At 52.0% G+C, this 20239-nt stretch overlaps 5 protein-coding genes and 2 non-coding genes across 7 annotated transcripts; 2 read left to right on the top strand and 5 right to left on the bottom strand.

The window, feature by feature from the left end:
- Positions 1-1920: 1920 nt before the first annotated feature.
- Positions 1921-5584, bottom strand: kin1 (putative serine/threonine protein kinase Kin1). The gene is made up of 3 exons (XM_024818016.1): positions 4726-5584; positions 4031-4658; positions 1921-3963 (listed from the first exon to the last, which is right to left on the bottom strand). Exons 1-3 carry the CDS (start codon positions 5353-5355, stop codon positions 2036-2038), a joined length of 3186 nt encoding a protein of 1061 aa, XP_024668651.1. The 5' UTR covers positions 5356-5584; the 3' UTR covers positions 1921-2035.
- Positions 5585-6247: 663 nt separating this feature from the next.
- Positions 6248-6319, bottom strand: BDW47DRAFT_t138. Its single transcript has one exon. It is a non-coding gene; the product is annotated as a tRNA-Arg (tRNA).
- On the top strand, positions 6258-8973 carry BDW47DRAFT_111789 (putative G-patch domain protein). The gene is made up of 3 exons (XM_024814025.1): positions 6258-6517; positions 6577-6824; positions 6904-8973. Exons 2-3 carry the CDS (start codon positions 6619-6621, stop codon positions 8813-8815), a joined length of 2118 nt encoding a protein of 705 aa, XP_024668650.1. The 5' UTR covers positions 6258-6517; positions 6577-6618; the 3' UTR covers positions 8816-8973.
- Positions 8974-9403: 430 nt separating this feature from the next.
- BDW47DRAFT_111786 (ubiquitin domain-containing protein) lies at positions 9404-11417 on the top strand. Its single transcript, XM_024814024.1, has 3 exons — positions 9404-9737; positions 9904-10686; positions 10749-11417. Exons 1-3 carry the CDS (start codon positions 9735-9737, stop codon positions 10881-10883), a joined length of 921 nt encoding a protein of 306 aa, XP_024668649.1. The 5' UTR covers positions 9404-9734; the 3' UTR covers positions 10884-11417.
- A 340-nt stretch (positions 11418-11757) lies between these two features.
- On the bottom strand, positions 11758-11828 carry BDW47DRAFT_t137. Its single transcript has one exon. It is a non-coding gene; the product is annotated as a tRNA-Gly (tRNA).
- A 178-nt stretch (positions 11829-12006) lies between these two features.
- BDW47DRAFT_120177 (putative ABC multidrug transporter) lies at positions 12007-17166 on the bottom strand (the record flags this gene model as incomplete). Its single annotated transcript, XM_024815455.1, has 9 exons — positions 12007-12230; positions 12308-12933; positions 12986-13392; positions 13445-14887; positions 14942-15131; positions 15231-15290; positions 15343-15426; positions 15485-16055; positions 16284-17166. 9 exons carry the CDS (start codon positions 17164-17166, stop codon positions 12007-12009), a joined length of 4488 nt encoding a protein of 1495 aa, XP_024668648.1.
- A 2020-nt stretch (positions 17167-19186) lies between these two features.
- Positions 19187-19965, bottom strand: BDW47DRAFT_111781 (uncharacterized protein). Its single transcript, XM_024814023.1, has one exon. It carries the CDS (start codon positions 19939-19941, stop codon positions 19447-19449), a length of 495 nt encoding a protein of 164 aa, XP_024668647.1. The 5' UTR covers positions 19942-19965; the 3' UTR covers positions 19187-19446.
- Positions 19966-20239: the final 274 nt, after the last annotated feature.

Genomic DNA, 20239 nt, shown 5'->3' with positions numbered 1-20239 from the left:
GTTGTCCGGGGACCGAGACACCATTCAAATTAAGGATTAAAGATTATTATGATTAGGATTAGATAAGGGGGGGGTTAGTAATCCCAGAAAATAAGGTTAAATCAGCCAGACCCTTGACGATCAAAGGGCTGCAGATCTGATTCGGGACATGGGAATGGGGCAGTCGGAGCGGATGTGGGGAGGCGAGGATGATAGGATCGATATGAGGCTGACTGACTGGGGAATGATTGATCGGAAAGGGTGGTGATGATGGCAAAAAAGAAAGAAACTCTTGGGAATGGCCGTGTAGATTTTGGGACTAGTCTGTTTTGGGTGGTTTGTTGCTTAGTCAGGTTGATATCAATTCTAACCTTCTAATTCTATTTCATATAGATCTGAAATGATCATGTTGCACATAAAAGGACGTTTATTTAGATTTAAAATATCCTGTTCCATTTTATAGCAAATCAGTTAATATATAGAGACTGAACCCGAACCAAAGCCAATAAGCTGTCACTGCAGTTCGAGGCCATCTGAAGCGCTGATAAAACCCCGTTGGAATAGTCAATGGCAGAACGGATATCAAAGTGAAAGGAAATGGGACCAGATGATCCATAATTTCCGCAAGCCCAGCGCCTAAAAGGTTAATCGGACCCCACACCACATAGAGCGCGTATTTTGTATCAAAAAAGACGTCAGAAATTGCAGCAAAACACACAGATTCGACTCCACCAACTTTCATCACAATCCACCCATTCACGCGCTCATAAATCCTGCTCAAAGCATGGCCAGCTATCTATAAATCCAGGGTCCCCATTTGATAGGGCGTAGCGATGCCAAGACGGGCGCACACCGCCTTGGTCGGCCCGTTCTACGGGTCGATCTGTATACTCCGGCGTATTATATAGTACGTAGATGGTATTCGATGACCATTGTATAACCTTGAGACTATGGTAGATCGAGTCAATCCATATCCAAGATCATTTACACAGAATATAAACCCAGTACTGGACCTGGCCACGGAGGCGGGCGCCTATCCCAAAACACCAACTGGCGAGTTTTGTCTATTGGTCTAGTCAAGATTACAATGATGTACACAGTATACAGTATATAGTTGGTTGTGTACTATCTTTGTCATAGTATTAGCAGTTGTTGAGGAATATGTCCTTGAATTAGATAATTGATGTTATTCTAAATAACTATCACTAGTAAATAAATAGTACTCTAACACTGAATTGTTGATTGGTAAATCCATATCTGGCATGTGAGGAGTCATCCGTGACGGGAACAAGTTCTCCCTTAGTAGTTAGGTAGTACTTCACCTGTAACAGTTGTTACACTAATCTAGGAATATCAAGTGATATATCCAGATCTATACATATCAAGTAAACTATCACTGAGGCAATCTTACTGGTGATCACTTAATAATTGAACCAATACTTGGTACATAGTATATCAAGTCCAAAAACATCTATATCTATTCCCTATCACTAAAGCAATCATTACAAGTATAACCACAATCCCAGCTGCTGCCTCATCCCTGACCCCATCCCTACCCTACAACCTAATAATACCCAGGCAATAAGCCTACACCGATTAAAACACATCCATAGAGATATAAATCCAAATATACAAAAACAACCATGGCCCAAGTCACACAAACCCGCGTAACTCAAACCAAACCCAACTCAGCACAACTCAACAACACAAATAAAGATGCATCCCTACTCGGCTTCTATTATACACCATGTCAAGGCCTCTATGAACCCCCACCCTCACCCCCAGAGACACCTACCGCGGTGAGGAGCCAGCCTCAACTGCAATAACCACAATCAGAGGTAGAATCGACTCTGGATAGGGCTAGGGCTCATAGGACGCGGCGAGTGGGAAAGCATCGGATTAGAAGAATGGGAATGCAGTACACCATAAACAGAACTGAACTCGAAAGGAAAGAAAGACAAAGGAAATAGTCACAAGTCAACAAAGAAATAGAGGAAAGAAAAATGTAAAACGCTCATGTGATACATCACCTGGGTGACGTGGGCTTCTACTCCATCTACAACTTCAGCGCATCTAGGATCTTCTTGGCCATCTCCCGATATTGCCACATGCCACCTGCCACCTTCTTGAACTGGATCCCGTGCAGCGAGAACAGCGGCACCTTGACGATGAGGATCTCAAACCGCAACACCAGGTTCTCGCCCGTATCGCTCTGCACCCGCGTCGTCGTCTCTCCCATGACCCGCTCCCCGACGACCACGGTGGGATCGCGCGACGCCACGTATTCCTCCGAGCCCTCCGAGTTGGTCACAAAACTGCGGTCCGGCGCCCGTGTCCGTCGTGGAGTCCGCGACTGATGCCCGTCGTCGTGGTTCAGCAACCCCCCGAAGCTGATGCGCCGGCGGTGATTCGAGACCTGTCCCTGCCGCTCGGGACTCGGGGGCCCCGTGTCCACCACTTTGTCCAGTTCGATGCTCGGCGCATGCCGGCAACTAAAGCCTCCTTTGATCTCCTCAAAGTCCACCGCCAGCTGCTTCAACACCCGGATGATATCGGCCCGGATGACGGGGAGTGGCTTGCTGCTGGTCGTGGACACGCTAAACAGGCCCTTGAGGTACACGGGCTTGGACAGATCCTCGCCCTCGTTGGCACTCTCCAACGCGGTCCCCGCCCCCGAGATATCTGCGTCGGTCTCCTCGGGGACGTTGGCTTCCCGGGCGGCCTCCCGACGGGCCCGCCGCGCTTGGATACTTTCGCGGCGGGCGTGGCCTAGCGACATGGTCCGGGAGGCGTGCGAGCGACCCGCGGGCCGGGTCTCCCGCGCCGGATTCGTATCCTGCTGGGCGGTTGCGCCGACATGGTCGGATCCGCTGGTGGCGGGCGGATGGGCCAATGCGTCGGCGTCGCTGCGACGCTGCACCCGCCGGGGTCGGTAGTCGGCCGAGTTGACGCTGGTCGACCGGGCCAGGAACTTGCTGGGTCGGGAGTCCGCCTCGGCGGTTCCGGGGGCTTTGAGCAGGCCCTGGTGATGGGGCTGGCTGCCCCCGGACGGAATGATTGGTGGGGTCGGGTCCGCACGCTTCCTCCGGATGCTGAGCCCCCGGCTCAACGGGGAGGCCGAATCGACCGGCGGCTGGACGTTCAATGACGGAGGGCTGCCGACCCGTCTCCGGTCCGGATCGCGGCTGCGTTCTTTAGTGCGGCGCGTGCTGAAGCGTCTTAAGATCCCTGCTGCGGTGCTCTCCTTCCGCGCGGGGGTCTCCGGCTGCGATGCGGGCGCTGGAGATCCCTGTTCGGCCGGTGGAGCGAGGTTGACATTCTTGAGCCCGTCCGTGATTTCATCATCCCCGTGGGTCCGGGCGCGGGGTCGCGAGCGCCGGCCGGCGTCCTTCTCGCCGGGGACCTGGTACTGGTTCGTGTGGGCCGCTTCCGGCGCGGGCAGATCGGGCATCTGAAGCATCGCGTCTCCCGACGACTGGGGCACCCCGAGAGCACCGGGGTTGGTCTCGGACCTCTCCCGATCCATCTTCTCCTTGACCAGGTAATAGACGGATAGCAGGGGACTGTACGCGTTGAGCGGATCCGTTCCCAAGGGAACCACCTCCGCGGATGGAGCTGACAACGTATCTCGGCTGGCCGCCGAGCTCCGCCGCTTGTAGAAGTCGAAGACGCCTCTCTTCTTCTCGTTGTAAACCGGAGGTGGCTGCTCACGCACATTGGTCTTGACGGCGTACTGATAATCCTCGGACTCGAGGATCTTCAGGAGTTGGTTCGTGATATAGTCGGGGGGACCAAAGTCGAACCCGGTCATCTTCTCAATGACATCCGCATCGAGGGGGAGATTGACCGGTTCCCGGCGGGGGAGAAAGTTGTCCGGAGGGGCACTGAACCCCTTATTCATCCAGGGATGGTTCATGATCTCCGCCAAGCTGGCCCGCTGTTTGGGATCGGTGACCAGCATACGGGAGATGATACTGCGGCACTCTACATCTACCATCAGTGTCCGGGAGAGAGAGGGCGCGAGGGATCAGACGAAAGGGTGGGTACTAACCTGTAGTGAGACCCGGGGGATACTCAAACGCGCCTTGCTTGATTTTCGCATGCAGCTTGGGCATACTCTGGTCATCAAAGGGCACCTTGCCACAGACGAGCACATACAGAACGATGCCAAAGCTCCACACGTCCACCTCGGGACCGGTATACTGCCTGGCTTGCAGGAGTTCCGGGGCCGCAAAATAGAGACTGCCGCAGAACGTCTTCAGCAGACTCCGGGGAGAGAACAGGTTACTGAGACCAAAGTCGATGATCTTGATGTCGCCGTTCTTGCTGATGAGAATGTTTTCAATCTTCAAGTCACGGTGCACGATACTGTTGCGATGGCAGTAGTCCAAGGCACTGGCGATCTGGCGGGCGAACTTGCGAGCTTGCTTTTCCTTCAATTTTCCATGGGAGATAATGTAGTCGAGCATCTGGCCGCCGTTGACCAGCTCGAACAGCATGTACCAATGGTAATTGGTGCGGACGACATCCCGCATGCCGCAGATATACGGGTGATTGACAAGACTGACGATGGCGGCCTCGCGAGCCGTGCGAATCTCCTTGGAACGATCGGCTCTTTCGGCGTCGCGCGAGCTCCGGTGTTCTTCGGTCGACTGCCTGGGAACGATCTTGACGGCAACCTGATTGACATTAGTTCCCGTTTCACCTTTGATATATATATATACATATAGATATCTGTCAGCTCACCTGTTCGCCCGTTTCCAAGTTCTTTCCCACTTTCACCTTGCCCATGCTCCCGGCCCCTAAGGTTTTCCCTAAGGCCCATTGACCGGACGGAGTGGAGATGGTGGTGCGACGCTTCGACTGCATGGTGGCGGCTGGGGCCAAACGCGACGCTGAACTGGACTGCGAGTGGGCGGCGCCATCACCGGCGACCGGGCCAGCAGCGGCCATGTCGATACTGTCTCGCTGGTGCCCCTGGACGGCGAGATTCCGGCGGGGTTTCTGATTGGACGAGGGATCGGCGCGGTGGGCGGCGGAGGAGCGCTCCTGTGAGCGATCGGAACCCTCGCGGCGAGTAGAGACGGGTTGAGCAGCCCTGGAGGCCTCGAAGTCCCGACGGGAGAGGTGATCGAAGACGGCTTGGTTGGACGGGGGCCGACGATCATAGGACTGGGACTTGGAGTGGGAATGATGGCCCTGCGGCTGGTACTGCGGCTGCGACGAAGGATGCGCTGCGGTCGCGGGCCTGAGCGCAACGCTTCGGGTCCTGTGAGGCAGATCGGATGGGGGTGGTCTCTGGGAGGGAGCGTGGGAGGAGGTAGAGTGGCTGCGAACGACGGACGGTGACGCAGATGACGAGGCGGCTGTGGACATCACGACCCGAGAAGTTGGGTGAAAGTGTACCTCGGTCAATCAAATCGGACAACCTGTTGAATGCAAGAGCACCGAGGAGACGATGGAAAGTGTGGTGCCGTGGAGAGAGGAGGGGGTATTTGATGAGGGGTGTCGACAATGCCCAAAGATGAACTAAGGGATCGGTCGGGGGGCGGGCGGGGGAGATGGTGTGTGCTGACGACGGGCGCCCCAAGGAAGCAGCAGCCAGCGTCGGAACGTCCAGCAAATAACTCGAGATGACCCCATGTACAGGCTAAAATTTACTATAAAAGGGGGATGAAAGGATGAAATAAAAAAGAAAAAATTGTAGACAAAGAAGTAGACAGGACAATCAAGATGGGAAAGCCTGAAAGGAAGACAGCGATGAGGAGAAAGGAGGACGATCGGTTCCCCGTAAGAATGACGGGGGAGGAGCTGAGAAGAGAAAGGAAAGATGGCTTAGATGAGCTGCGGAGAAGAAAGCACCAGGGGGTACGACCCGATCAATGATAGACTATGGGGTCTCTCGTCGTGAAGGAAGAGGAGGAGGAGAAGGAGGAGATGGAGGAGGTGGGGAGAGAACGAGAGGAATGAGAATGAGAGAGGCTGGTCAGTTGTTCACAGCATTAGTTGTGATCACACTGCCTGCTATGCTGCATTACAGACAATCAAATGGTTCACATGGAGAGACTCGTGGGAAGGGCAGGAAAGGCAGGCGGTGAGGGGAGCATCTGGATTATTTACATGGCTGGGACTGCATATGGTTAGATCGGACTTGGTTTTCATCTAAATATATCTCGGCATTTAAACTATTCAGGAGTCTTATTTCCTGGCAAATAAATTGAAGTAATAAAAACAATATGAGACAAATTATCAAAAATTGATAAAAAAGCGACTCTGGCGCGGCTCGAACACGCGACCTTTGGTGCCGGAAACCAACGATCTACCACTGATCTACAGAGCCGTAGATTGAGTGAATGAATCCGCAGCCTGACAATAGTAATAGCCACGTTCTACACCCGTCAGCCACAGAAATGTGGCGCCGCACGACCTCATCCGTCATTCCTCTACCATCTGACCACTCCGTCTTCTCGCGCCCACCACTCCAACCGATCTGGAATTGATCTCAGGTTGCCTTTGATTTATGACGGCAACATAAACGGTAAGGTCGAACTTCAAATGTCTCGAAACACCGTCAAACTAATCAATATTCCCTCCCAGCTGAACATGATCCCGAGCGACGACTAGTGGACAGAATCCACCATGGCCACCAAACGAACCCGATCCGCCTTCGAAGCGGACCTACAGGCGCACGAATCGCCCTACGCCTTCTACGGCACCCCGCTCCCCCCCTTGGACGCCGGCACGCGCGATGATGGCTCGTATAAGCCAGTCTGGCAGCAGGAGGTGACAGACGACCGGGGAAGGAAGCGACTGCACGGCGCCTTCACCGGTGGATACAGTGCCGGGTGAGCCCACGATTCATCTACCGCGTTGAACAGTCTCACTAAACTGGTGTTTCCCTTTTTCTTTTTTTGTTGTCTCCAGATATTTCAACACCGTCGGATCCAAGGAGGGATGGACCCCCGCGACATTTGTGTCCTCGCGCCAGAATCGCGCCAAGGACCGTCCGCAGGCTCAGCGCGTGGAGGATTATATGGATGAGGAGGATCTTCGCGAGGCGGAGGAGGCACGGCAGGTCGAGACCAGTGGGGATTTTGCCGGGTTTGGGTCTACGGGGGCTGACGCCGTCCGCCGCGGGGGTCTGGTCGATTTGTTCAAGACCAGCGGCGAGACGATGGGGGTCAGGCTCTTAAGGAAAATGGGCTGGAAAGAGGGCCAAGGGATCGGACCCAAAGTCCGGCGGAAAGCCGACCTCGACGATGGGAACGGCGACCCGCACCAGACATACCTATTCGCCCCGGACGACCCGCCGATGGTCGCGTTCGTACACAAGACGGATCGCAAGGGAGTCGGATTCGAAGGGGAATCCCATCTGGACGGCCCCAAGGCGGGTGGCGAGCAGTCGGACGAAGACGAGGGCGACCCGTTCTTTGGGCGGCGGCTCACGGGGACGACGAAACAGAAGCCGACGACCAAGGGACCTCGTCGGGGAGCGTTTGGCGTTGGTGTTCTGAACGACACGGGCTCGGACGACGAGGACCCATACTCCCTGGGCCCGCAGATCTCATACAGCCGGGTGATCGGCGGAGACAAGAAGAAGAAAAAGAAGGCCAAGGCCGAAGATGCGAAACCCACTGTTGCCGCGGCTAATCCGCTACTAAACACCAAACCAGTCTTCATCTCCAAGAAAACGCTGGCGTCGAAGAACTCGACCGGGTTCCGCAAATGCCATGACGGCCGCTTGCCCTTGGACGGTTTTGTCCTCGCCGACGGCATCTCGACTCTGACGATATCCTCGCAGGAAAAGAAGTATGCACCTCCAGAGATCCCCAAGGACTGGGAGTCAAGCAAGGCGCCGGCGCCAGAACAGGAAGCGGCCCCCTACGTCTCAACGGCAGACGCCGCCAAGGCTTCCTCGTTGGATCCAACGTCGCGGGCGGCGCTTCTAGGAGAAGCCCAGCTGCCCGGCAAATCCATCTTCGACTGGATGACCCCCGAAGCCCGCGAGCGGATCGCGAAGCTGACAGGCAAAACGGACCTGCCTCCGGCGCTCGGCGAGAAAGCCCCACCAGGACATGAGCGCTCGGACTCGCAGCGGCAACGAGACCTATGGGATCTGGTCCCCAAGTTGGACAAGCACGTGGCGGCCCAGGCGCTGGCCCGGGCCGCCAGCGGCTGGATGCCCTACGCAGAGGATCTCGACAAGCGATCCCGCTACCGGGTGTTCCTGGAGGTACGAGCGGGACTGCGCGACCGGCTCCCCGACCGGGTCCCGGGGTCTTCCACGGACGAATGGACCGCGGAGTTGAACGAATTCGCCCGGGCGGCGGAGGTCTTCAAGCCCATGTCGGGCGCCATGGCGTCGCGGTTCACGTCGGCCTCGTCGGGACCGAAAGGGTCGTCGGATGAGGCCGCCGATTCGTCCGATGCGACAGGTCTTCACCGACTAGCGGAGAAGCCCCAGGACCCCGCGGAGGCCGCAGCTCACATCGGCATGTTTGGCCCCATGACGCGCAGCAGCATCTCGTTCTACCCAGCGCGTTTGCTGTGCAAACGGTTCAACGTCAGGCCGCCGGGTCATGTGCAACAGGACCCGGGGGCGTCTGCGCCGTCTGGCGGCGCGCAGACCGCTCCTGGTCCCAAGGAGCTGGTGTCGCAGGCGGTGATGAACGAACTGGTGCATGCGGTGGGTGCCACGTCCGGGTCGGCACCGCCGCCTCGGCCGCCGGTGGTGGTGGAGCCGGAACGCAACGACGCGCTGGAGGCGGATCGACCAGGAGAGGCTGTTTTCAAGGCGATCTTTGGGAGTGATGATGAGGATGAAGATGAGGAGTAGGCGTTAGTATAGGGGTGTCATGGTTCCAAAGGGGGACGATTTGGTCTGTCTACTAAACACGTTTTTAGGGCCCTTATTTAGGGTTTGCGACCTCAACAGAGGTCTAACCAGACGATGTATTATTGCATGAAATTATTAACCGAGAAGCTAAGCCACAAAATCTACCCAAACAATTATAACAACAAATATAGTCATAAATCAAATGTAAATCAAGTCAATAAAAAGTGATCTGTCCTGCGTGTGACACAGATTCGCAAGTCGAACACGAGTCCGCAGCTAATCCAGCTCCAACGCGGGGAAGCTCCAAGCACTTTAGTTAGGATATACTCCACTCGATAGCATGGATGGATTGTTATTATGTTGATTTCTATTTTATTAGTATAATAAGTATAATATACACCGTATTTTCAATTGACCGCATCTGCAATAGACAATATTGCTTTCATTGCATGAATTATTCGTATTGTTGTGATTGTTTAGGAGGGAATTAAGCTTTGCGACGAACCGTTCGGCGGTGCTTTAAGCCTGTCACCCCCTCTTCTCTTCTCTTCCTTCTTCCTTTTCCTCCTCCTCTCTCTCTCATTCTTTGTTCTCTTCTCTTCCTTCTCTCCCTCCCTCCCCACTCTCCCATCCTACTCACCAATAACCTACCATCTGTTTGAAATGGCAGATTAAACCGTGTGGGTCCATCCGGTCTGAATCCACTGGGTCGTCTGATTGATGGGCAACCACTTCCCCCCATTTTGACCCGGTTAATTTCCCCGACCGAGTATCCAATTCTCACGTCACCAGCATCATCCTGATTTTTATATCCTATTCTTATTTTTTGTCCCTCCCCCTTGCTTTCTTCTTGCATGCCCGCATGTCGGCTTCTTTCTATACTGGCTGATGGATTCGGATCATCGTCGTTTTGGTCAATATGGTATGTATGCCCATCCCATCCATTGTGGCGCAGGCGCATTCACGTGGGGTGACTGCATGAAATCTGCCTTACTCCCTAGTCCAGATATCAAGCCAAATTAGAATCAAGAAATGAAATGAAGGAAGAAGGTGTATGGTTACAAACGAGAGCTAATCTCGGTCAACAGGGCTGCTGCTTCTCTGTGTCGCGTGACGACAGTCATTCCAGCGCGGGCCACGATGAACGTCCCTCAGAGGTCCTCCACGAAGAGCCCTCTTCGTCCACCACCACCACCGCCGCCGCACGCAGGTCTAGCCGACCCAACATCCTGCCGGCCACCCCGCATATAGTCGTCCGGACCTCCTCTGACCAGTTCCCCCTCGATGTACACTTCAACGCCCCCGTCCGCCAACACATCTGGTACAGCAAGCGCCGCGCGTGGACGCGCACACAGCTCGACCGGGAGCGCCGCGAGTTCTTCGAGACCCGAGTCACGGGGCGGTCGGAGATCTGGGCTGCACTGTCGACGGCCATCGCCCTGATGTGGGCGGGTGATCTTCCCACCGCCCAGAGCATCATCGATGCAGCCGGCGTCACCGTCCCCACGGGTGATCTCTGCCAGGGCTGCTACGACGAGCAGGGCGTGCTCTATCGGCTGCCGCAGTGCATCGTGAGCGATCCCCAGAACCTAGTCCGGGAACCGCTCGCCCGTCGCGATGACGACGACGACGACGATGACGACGACTTCGACACCGCCCACGGCAAGCTATCCCTAGACGAGGCATCAGACGACGAGCTCATCTCGGACGAACTCGAGCGCCGTCGCGACGAAAAGGGAAAAACGAGCGAGCGCGATCTCATCCACGTGAAGGCGCGGTTGAGCGATCGCGGCGGACCGGACATCCTCGTGGTGGTCAACAAGTCGCAGAACGTGGCGTTTATTGCCCGGAAAGTGCAACAGGAGGCGGGAGTACGTTGAACCATCTCATTTATGATATGATATATAGTCCCGAACTGACGTGTGCATTGCAGATCGCCAGGAACCAGCGCGTGCGGATCGCATATCTCGGGAGAGTCCTCAAGGAACACGTTCCCCTCGTTGACCAAGGATGGAATCCGGCGCACGTGGTCAACGCCTTGGTCGTCTCCCGACAGTCTTTATCTTAGCCAGTCCTTCCATCACCATGTCACAACCTATGAACTTATCGAGCTCGACATTTGACACAAACCCATCACCCACCTACACACAGCGTATATCAACATGACCCCAGACATGAACAAAGTTTCCACATCAGGCGCCACCAACAACTCTATAGCCACAGGCACACTTCACTGGCACAGACACAGACACACTAACCCTGTGCAAACCATCTATCCATTCCCAACTCATTGGCCTATGTTTTCTTTTCTCTTCTTTTCTTTCCTTCTGAGGTCACGATCATGATTGCTCATTTGCATGCATAATACCCAAGTATTGCTGTTCATTTATCTTACCTTATTCATTTTCAGATTTATCTCTATCAACATACTGTTCATATCAATCTTTGATATCCATTTCATATCCATCTTTCACATCCCTCGTCTCCATCAAATCACTCTACATAACTTATTGCTTTATTCCCACCGCTCAATTGTCATGTTTTCGATCATTTAATGAACCTGGTATAGTTTAATCAATCTAGTACAATTTGTGCAGACAGATATTTCTACCTTGTCCATGGTATGACATTTATCTCCATACATACATCATACATACATATCTAGCTAGCTAGCCAAATGAGTCAACGTAGCATTACCATTTCCGATCTATATATGTATAATTGCTGTTACTATAGAACAGGGACTAGCACAACTATACCCACCATTCCCATTCAACATCATACTCAAAAAGTTGATTAGAGAGGGAGCGAAGAAGAGGATTTCACCCAACCATATTTACCATCATACCTCATGAAAAAAGAGCAGGGACTAGAAAACATTACACAGTAAGTAGTCGGTTAAATTATATCCACAAGGCGGCAAAAAAAAAAAAAAAAAGAAATGCATCATCCGTGAATCGAACACGGGCCTCATCGATGGCAACGATGAATTCTACCACTAGACCAATGATGCTACTCGTTCAAGCCATACGAATTGTGATTCGCTGATGGAATTTTCGTTTCCCTGATTGATTTAGAACCTGGTTCAACATCCATGTCTTGCATTCTGTTGTCAAGTGATATGCATAGCTGCTCATAGATGCAGAATAACAAACAAACACAATTCTCCTCCGAAACGTACATATTGAAGATCAGACCAATCGTCCATTCTCTGCTTCCCTCCCCTTGGGCGTCTCGCCTGAACGTCGCTTGAACACCCGACACAGGAACTTTGCGCCGCGTACGAGGCCACGGATCGGGGATGTGGGGTTGTAGTGCTTGACTCGGAAGAGATAGTATAGGACGACTGTGCCCATGATGTTGAATCCGACGTAGGCCCATCCGAGGCCGTAGTTGCGCCAGCGCTCGCTCCAGACTGTTTTTTTTTTTCGTTAGCATGCTGAGACCCCAAATGCCATTGTCGGATGGGGAATGATAAGAAGGAAGACTCACAGATATTGGTCATTGAGAGGTACTGGTCGGCGCTCCGGAACTGGCAGTACTCGCAGCCTTGTGTCGCGGCTGGGTTGTACAGTCGGCCTGGCGCCTGCTGTAAGTATGGGCCTAGGTAATCACCGCATGTCATTCCGGACGGCGGGTTGAAGACGCTCAACTCCTCGCGGGAGCAGATGATGGGTCGGCCGTGGAGCCCCGTCGCTGTTAAGCCCGCGATCAGGTATGTCAGTGGGGATACCCGGTACATGAAGATCCAGAAGCCGGGGAGGGCGTTCGGTGGCTGCATCACACCGTTGAAGATCGTTGCCATGATGAACAACAACGTCGCGATGGTACCACCAGTCTCGGCATCGGGGAGGGCCGCGATAATGAACGAGGCGAACGTCGAGGTGAATAGGTAGAACTGCGTGACGAAGAGCAACATAAGACCCTGGCGCTGGGGCGACTGGTGCGAGTCGTAGATCGGGAAATAATATGAGGCCCATGAGATCACTCCCGCGAGTATCTGCCACGGAAATTCCACGATCACATTGGCGATAAGAAAAGCAGCCCATGAGTATGCCTTCGAGGGTCGCTCGCGCACCTCGTACAGCGAACGCTGGACCACGAACTTGGGCATGATCCTGGAACCTATGTTAGCTTCAACACAGAGGAAGAAGACAAGATAATACGCACTGTTGCACCAAAGTGGAGAAAACCGCCATGAGCATAAAAGCGCTGAACAACACGTCTTGGAACCCTTGCATGGAGCTTTGCGGTTTGAAAAAGGTGAATCCAATGAACACAGCCGAAGCCGCTGCCAGGATCAATTTCGCCCATATGTACGCTGGTTCCCGCCAATATTGCTGAAATACCCGATGCGACACATACCACAGCTGATAAACGAAGGGCATGGCATATTCCTGGTGCTGGGTACCATCGTCCGTATCATTGTCAGATATCGGTGCTCGCTCGTCGTGGATCCGATCGATCTCTCTTTGCACATCTTTCGCTTCCTGACTCTCATTCCAGACTATCGACCAGTCTTTGGTGGATTTGCCCGATGCACCAGCCCCGATGATCTCGAGCATATATTCAGCCGGCTGATTTGGACGTTAGCGTACGGTAAAATATTGCCAGGTCTCAAAAACTCACATTTTCTTTGGAGTCACAAGGGCGTGCTCCATTCCGTTCAAAGTACTCGAGCATCGTATGGGACTGTTCGCCAATTTCCCCGAAATAAACGGTCTTCCCGCCCTTTGCCAGAAACAGCAGACGGTCAAACTGCTGGAAGAGCAGTGCGCTTGGCTGATGGATCGTGGACAGCACCGCCTGGCCATGAGCCGCCAGCTTGCGAAGAAAAGAACAGATTGCCCAGGAGCTTTGAGAGTCCAAACCACTTGTCGGCTCATCAAGGAAAATTAACAGGGCGGGCTTCGCAGCCAGCTCGACGCCAATTGTCAGGAGCTTCCGCTGCTCGACGTTCAGCCCTTCCCCGGGCACTCCAACAATTGCGTCTGCAAAGTCATGCATGTCGAGCATCTCTATGATTTCTTCAACAAATTTGTATTTCTCACTCTTGGAGACCGACTTTGGCTGGCGGAGGAGTGCACTGAAGCGCAGTGCCTCCCTTACCGTGGTAGTGGAAAGGTGAAGATCTTGCTGCTGAACATACCCTGTTTTCCGTTGAAAACTAGTGTCAGGAGGCTTTCCATCCACCAACATCTCACCGGAAACAACACCGATAGACACCCGCTTGGCTAGAACATCTAGGAGGGTGGTTTTCCCTGCTCCGGAGACACCCATCAACGCTGTAAGCGTGCCGGGTTTGACCCATCCGGAAACATTGTCCAAAAGTCGCCGTTGCCCTCCCTTGACTGGGATATCGTAGCACACATTTCTCCAGGTGAATATGCTGTGTTGTTCCGGTATAACAGAAGCATCTCTCTCTGGCGGGTCTTCCCTCTTTTCATTGTCTTGGCCAATGTCTCCTGACGCAAGGTCCGTGTTCGCGGTAGGTTTTTCGAGATGGCGCATTTGCGGTGGTACGTGACCACGCCGGAAGACTAAGAATTCAGCCTTTGACGACGTCGTGGAATTGAGCTCCGTAGCGATCAGATATATGGCCGTGAAGAAGATCCAAAAGCCGATCAAGATACCCAGATTTCTCCATTCATGTGTGTAGGTGTAGGTGTATTGGGCTTGGATAAAGGCGTCTCCGTCGACGGTTCTCTCTCCAGCAACCGCCCCCCGAACGGCGCAGACAAAGGAGTCGCCACTCAGGGTTGGATATGCAGGCACAAATTGAGAACAGATAAATCGCCGACCGTGAAACTCGTTCGCAACCAAGGACTCAAATGTATAGAAGACAGGGTTGATCCAACGGATCCAGCTGAACCATGGAATGGACGACATCTGCGGCACGGGGATCACGAAACCAGTGTAGATTACAATAGCCAAAACTATCACACCGGCCATAGCCATCGCCTGTGCCAACGTCTTCGTTGATGCGGCAAGGGTTCGAAAAACTCCGGACATCGCAAGTGTGCTGAGGAATGTAAAGAGGAAGAAGATAAAAAACTGTGATGGCGCATATCGCTAGATGAAGTGAGTAGAAGGCACCAAAGATGTCACGGATCTGGGGCCACCTACCAAACCAGCCAAGAAATAGAATATGACATTGAAAATCACAGCAGAAATAAATTTCACTGGAAGATCGGATACAATACCTCCAAAGGCTTCAGCGAATGGGTGAACAAAAGCATAAGAGGCTTGTTTCTCGACAACGGGTCGCTGGTCGTAAAGTGAATTGATCTCCGTGATACTAATAAGGGCGTTCATACTAATACCGTGTTAATAGATATAAAACGAAATACTTCATTGAATGTATTCCAATCCAATGGCATGCAAAATGTATGGTACGGGTAGAGGCGAGACTCACAGCACAGCAAAGAAGAGAGCAGCTCCCTTGCTCTGGAAACCCGCCGAAGCATTTGGCGTCCTAGGATTATAGTGAGAATTTGCTCTAACCTGGAGGCTATATGGAAGATTACCCGTAATATATAGAGCCAATAATGAGAGACATCGCAGTCCGCCCAATGAATAATGTCAATGTCGAGGGTTTATCATTCCAGATCCTAGGATGGTAAGCACGTAACGACGGAGTAAACAGGCTTGAGGGCATGGGCCAGATACCTTTGATAAGCTCTTATTGTGCACATCTTAATCTGCATGGGGACAGAGATAACATAAGGACTCTTCGGCCGAACATGCCTTGCTTGCCTGAATTTCTTCATCTCCAAAAATGTCTGTTCTGACTCGCCCCCAGGTGGGAACTCCTGGCGATATTCTTCGATCTGTACTTGAAGGTCGGCACAAAAACGGCTCTTCTTCCAATAATCAACAAAATCATCGGGGGTACGGGGGACCTTATTCTCCATCCCTTCACGAGCTTGACGTTCTCGGGGGTTTGTAACGGAAGTCAAAAAGTCACCCGTCGTCTGGCGCGGCGGACAGTCCCAACCCATCTCCATGAAGTAGTCTCTTGCTTCGCTGCAGGGACCAAAGTATATCTCTCGGCCTTCGTATAGAACTATGGCTTTATCGAATTGATCGTAGATCGGCTGCGAAGCTTGGTAAATGGCGACTGCGTGGCATGATCCGACCAAGTCTGAAGAAACCCGCAATGCCTTGATGAACTCCAAAGCACTGGCAGAATCAAGTCCTCTGGTGCTATTGTCCCACGCCGCTAGAGGTGCCCCGGACACTATAGTCGTCAATATAAGCGCAGAAAGCAGACCACATAGGCCAGCTACTTACAGGCCATCTCCGCGATACTAAAGCAAAATATTAGAGAAGCACAGCATAGACGTGTAAGGGTACCAACCTGACTCGCTTTCTTTCACCCCCTGAAACACCTCGGACATAGTCATCACCCACTGGAAGTATCGTTAGCGATATGCGCTTGAGGACCCGGGCTGGGAAGTGGAATTACCCTTAGTGTTATATGTATGTGTTAGACCGAATATGGACATTGCGACTTTGGTGATATGCTTAGCAAATGTTTGTCGTTTGACTCCTTGCAATCGATGCTCTGGGGTCCTAGCTGCCGCGGCAAATTCTAGCGTCTCTCCAACCGTCAAGTGAGGGAAATGTTTATCCACCTCCTGATTATATAGGGTCTCTCCTTTGAACTCTTTGTGCATCCTCTCCATGGGTACCCCGTTGTATTGCATCTCGGAGCTCTTGCGAAGCTTCAGCCCGTGCAGTTCGCCGCAGATAGACTTGAGGAATGTTGAACAACCGCTACCGGGCCGCCCCAAGACAATCAGCAGTTCGCCGCTCTTGAGGAGTCCATTGAAGTCGCGTAGGATGTGTTTCACCGGTGTTTTTCCAAAACTAACGTAGTCCTGTGGTCGGAACGGTGCTAACAGCAAATCGGGCACGCAGTTCTGGTATTGGAGCTCTGAGCCGGACCCCGAGATGTTGAGATTTTGGAACACTACTCCAGTCGACGGAGGCCGTGGAATACCCTGTCGGTCCATCAACTTGAGCATCATCCTTGACCATTTGTAATGATCGAACTTATCGCCGGTCGGGTCAAGGGCTGGGTCGTCGAGGTTGATGCTTCCCGCAGTTTCCTTTCTCTTGAGGCCTTGACCGTTGGTTCCATTGCTGGCTGTCTGTTGCTTGGGAAAGTTGGATGCGATGCGAGCCAGCTCCTCTCTATCTCCGTCGCTCAGTTCCTCAAACGCTCTACTGTTACTGCGCTCCTCCATCTGCGGTCGCTGGTCTCGCTGCGGGGCATGAATTGCTTCATATTGACTGGAGTTTGAGTGAGAGCTAGCCACATCGCTGTGGCTGCCGCTCTGCTCCATGGTGTTCAAGTCTCCCAAAGCCTTGAAGTTGGTGTTTAACCAGGACACGACAGTCAAATTGAGGGGGTGGGGAAATTGGCTAATGGGGAAGATACTCAGTGAGTAACCAGGAGTGACGAGAACGACCACTGAGGATGACGTCCCTGGAACATCAGCAGCAAGAACCCGTTTTCCGCAGCCTACCTCATGATACCTATTGATTGGTCAGCGGAACCTTATCGACGACCGAATTATGGGCACATCGAAGGCAGTTTGCTGCTATGGTCTGATCAGGGCATTACTAGCTTGCATTGGCCTAATATTGTTGGTGACGTCATGAGTGACACTGCTGTTTGGGCACTGTGCAACAGTCCACAGCCAGCAAAGAGAAGAGAAACATTCCATAATCTTAGTTCCTTTCATCAGCCAGACAAACAATCTGAATTGATATGAGAGGATCAACTACTAAGGCTGTACACCCCGGATACGGAAGAAACGAGGCACTTCACGGTCTGGTGCGCTGCGGAGAGAAAGTGGGATGACAAAGCGGAAGAGAAAATCTCCGGGCTTCCATGAGATCTACGGGTTGGTTTAATTCATCTCTCATGCTGAATTTTATCATTCTTTGTTCACCATTGCTTCATATGCAAGACTATACCTTGCCGCGACGCGCTTTAACGAGACGCCATGGATCAGAGCCCATAAGCATCGCTGTCTCCTGTAGTCCACGAATTCTATAGGATTGTATTCAGTTCAAATTATCTCTTTTCTTGTCTTTCATTCTCTTATCCTTCATAATACAAGGTCAAATTAAAATGAACATCGCAGGAACTTATGACTAGAGATGTCTACTTAGGCCTGCGCGGGAGGTCGGAAGATCGGCGTACGTTACTGCGCTAGGAAATTCTAAACAGTGGGTCTAGTCGGATGATACACATGTCTCCACCCACGAAAAGTACATCGTAAGGTACTTTAGTTTCCTCCCCTTATCCACGAATTTTATTAGGCTTAACAGCCACATCCTATCACCACACTTTATTCTATTACATAGAGTATTTCTGCCCATTCCAATTTTGAATAAGCATCTGTCCAGCACCGTGTAATGTCCTACATACGAGCTTTGTAACGCCGAACAGCCAGCCGTAGAGGATGCCATAAGGATGTGCGACGAAGAGGGGCATTTATACCCCTCAATAAGGTACCTTCTCTGAAGACTAATCAAATAGGACACCGTCAGCGTGGATCATTGTCTCACTTGGTACCAATGCGCTGGCCTTCCAGTCCCTCTGAACTCCTCTCATCTTACTGCAATAGCCTTTCATATCATGTCTCTTGGCAATATAAAGATATCAGAGTGATAACGAGGATTTGACATTAAAGATGATTCAAATGCTCTTCATAAATGAATATATATATATATATATATGTATATATTCATACAATTAAAATTTGGACTGTGAAGCATATTCAAAACACCAGTGGACATAAACCTTTTTTCGAGGTCATCGCTAAGAAAGGGAACAAAAACAAGTATCACGAATACTGACTTTATTCCATGCAGTCATTAGTAGTATATCAAAGTCTGATAATTTCTCACTCACAGTGATCTAGGACAATAATTGCAACCCGAATCACCCGAGTCGATCACAGTGCTACAGTACTGTACCCTCATTCTCCACGTCGTGGAGCCACGCCATCAAGTGGGTCGAAGCTTAGCAACGTTCTACCCACAATACTACTTTATCAGTAGGATGACAATTTCTCAAGTCAGTACAATTGCGTGATTTTCACTCTTCACTCCGTACTGTCGTCCGATGTGATGACTGAAGTAGTCCTTTCGTATACATCCCAACTCGTAGGAAAGCAGGTAGTATTATCTCCAATTATTCGATATGGGCTTAGTTTGTATTGTAAAGAACCTACAGCCTGAATTGAGTCTCGGTTTGAAATAACTCTATCGTTTTAGACATATTCAATGAAGAATAAAAAATTCATAAGATATGTACAGAGATTGGCAGGCAGTATCATTTACAGATAAAATGTCTCAGTCAAAGTGCTGTCCAGGAACCATCCGGATGACGCGGTTGCAGTCTAGGTATAGTTTGGTTCCTTGCCAATCCGTTCCCGAAGAAAAAGAATGGCACACTTCCAGAATAGCATAACCCCCGCTAGACGCCGTAAAGACCGCAACAAATAAAAAGAAAAGAGAGAAATAGAGAAACAGAATGAGAAGGAAACCAGTTCCCCTCAGGAAGACCCGGTCGAGCCAAAACGCGAACAATCCAAGATCCTCCCCTCCACCTAATAGTGGGCACTCCGACCACTCCGACCACTCCGGCGATGCTTGACTAGCGATCTGAAGAATCTCCGAATATACTGTCGCAAAGCGGAAAAGAAGTTCCTCTTGGGGTAGGCGGAAGTCGTAACCAAAGGCGTATCATCCAGATCTGCTTCTTTCTCGGGATCTATCTCGTCGATATAGGTTGACGTGAGGGCGTTTTTGGCGTCCTCGTGGGCCAATCCGACGGTCAGGTTCATGAGGCGGCCGTGGCCTATACAGCGGCGGAGGTCGGGTTCTTTGTTCTCTGCTTCTTGGCTGAGTTTGTCGCACGAGAGCATGGCGACGTGGTAGGGCGGGGTGGGTAAAGAGGCCCGGCGTGCGGATGGAGTGAACTGCGTGTTTGTGGTTTGGTAGAAGGAGGTTTCGTACAGTCCAGTCATTCTTTTCTGTGTATATTCGAAAAGGAGAGGGGAGGAAGATGGAAGACTTGATAGCTCAAAGAATCCAGGGCACATTCTATTGCTACCACGGCTACCTTTATATCTAACCATGATTTGCCATGACCTTGCTTTCAGGACATGTGCTACCACGACGGATAAGAGCGTGGCAAGAGCCCACGAAGCTGGGTAAAACGCCCCGTGTGGTCGACCCCAGATAAGGTTTGCCCTGGCTGTCCTATCTGTGCCTTTCTTCCTCAAAGAGTTCCTCTGGCTGATTTGTTCTAGAACCGTGGGTCATGGTACGGTCTGGCTGGGATGGCGACGTCTTTGTTCTAGAACTTTTCGGGGTTACGGGGAAATCTGTTCTGCGGTT

This window comes from Aspergillus candidus (assembly GCF_002847045.1).
Source record: "Aspergillus candidus strain CBS 102.13 unplaced genomic scaffold BDW47scaffold_59, whole genome shotgun sequence".
In the NCBI taxonomy this organism is placed as follows: Eukaryota; Fungi; Ascomycota; class Eurotiomycetes; order Eurotiales; family Aspergillaceae; genus Aspergillus; species Aspergillus candidus.
This window is presented reverse-complemented; position numbering and strand designations above follow the sequence as displayed.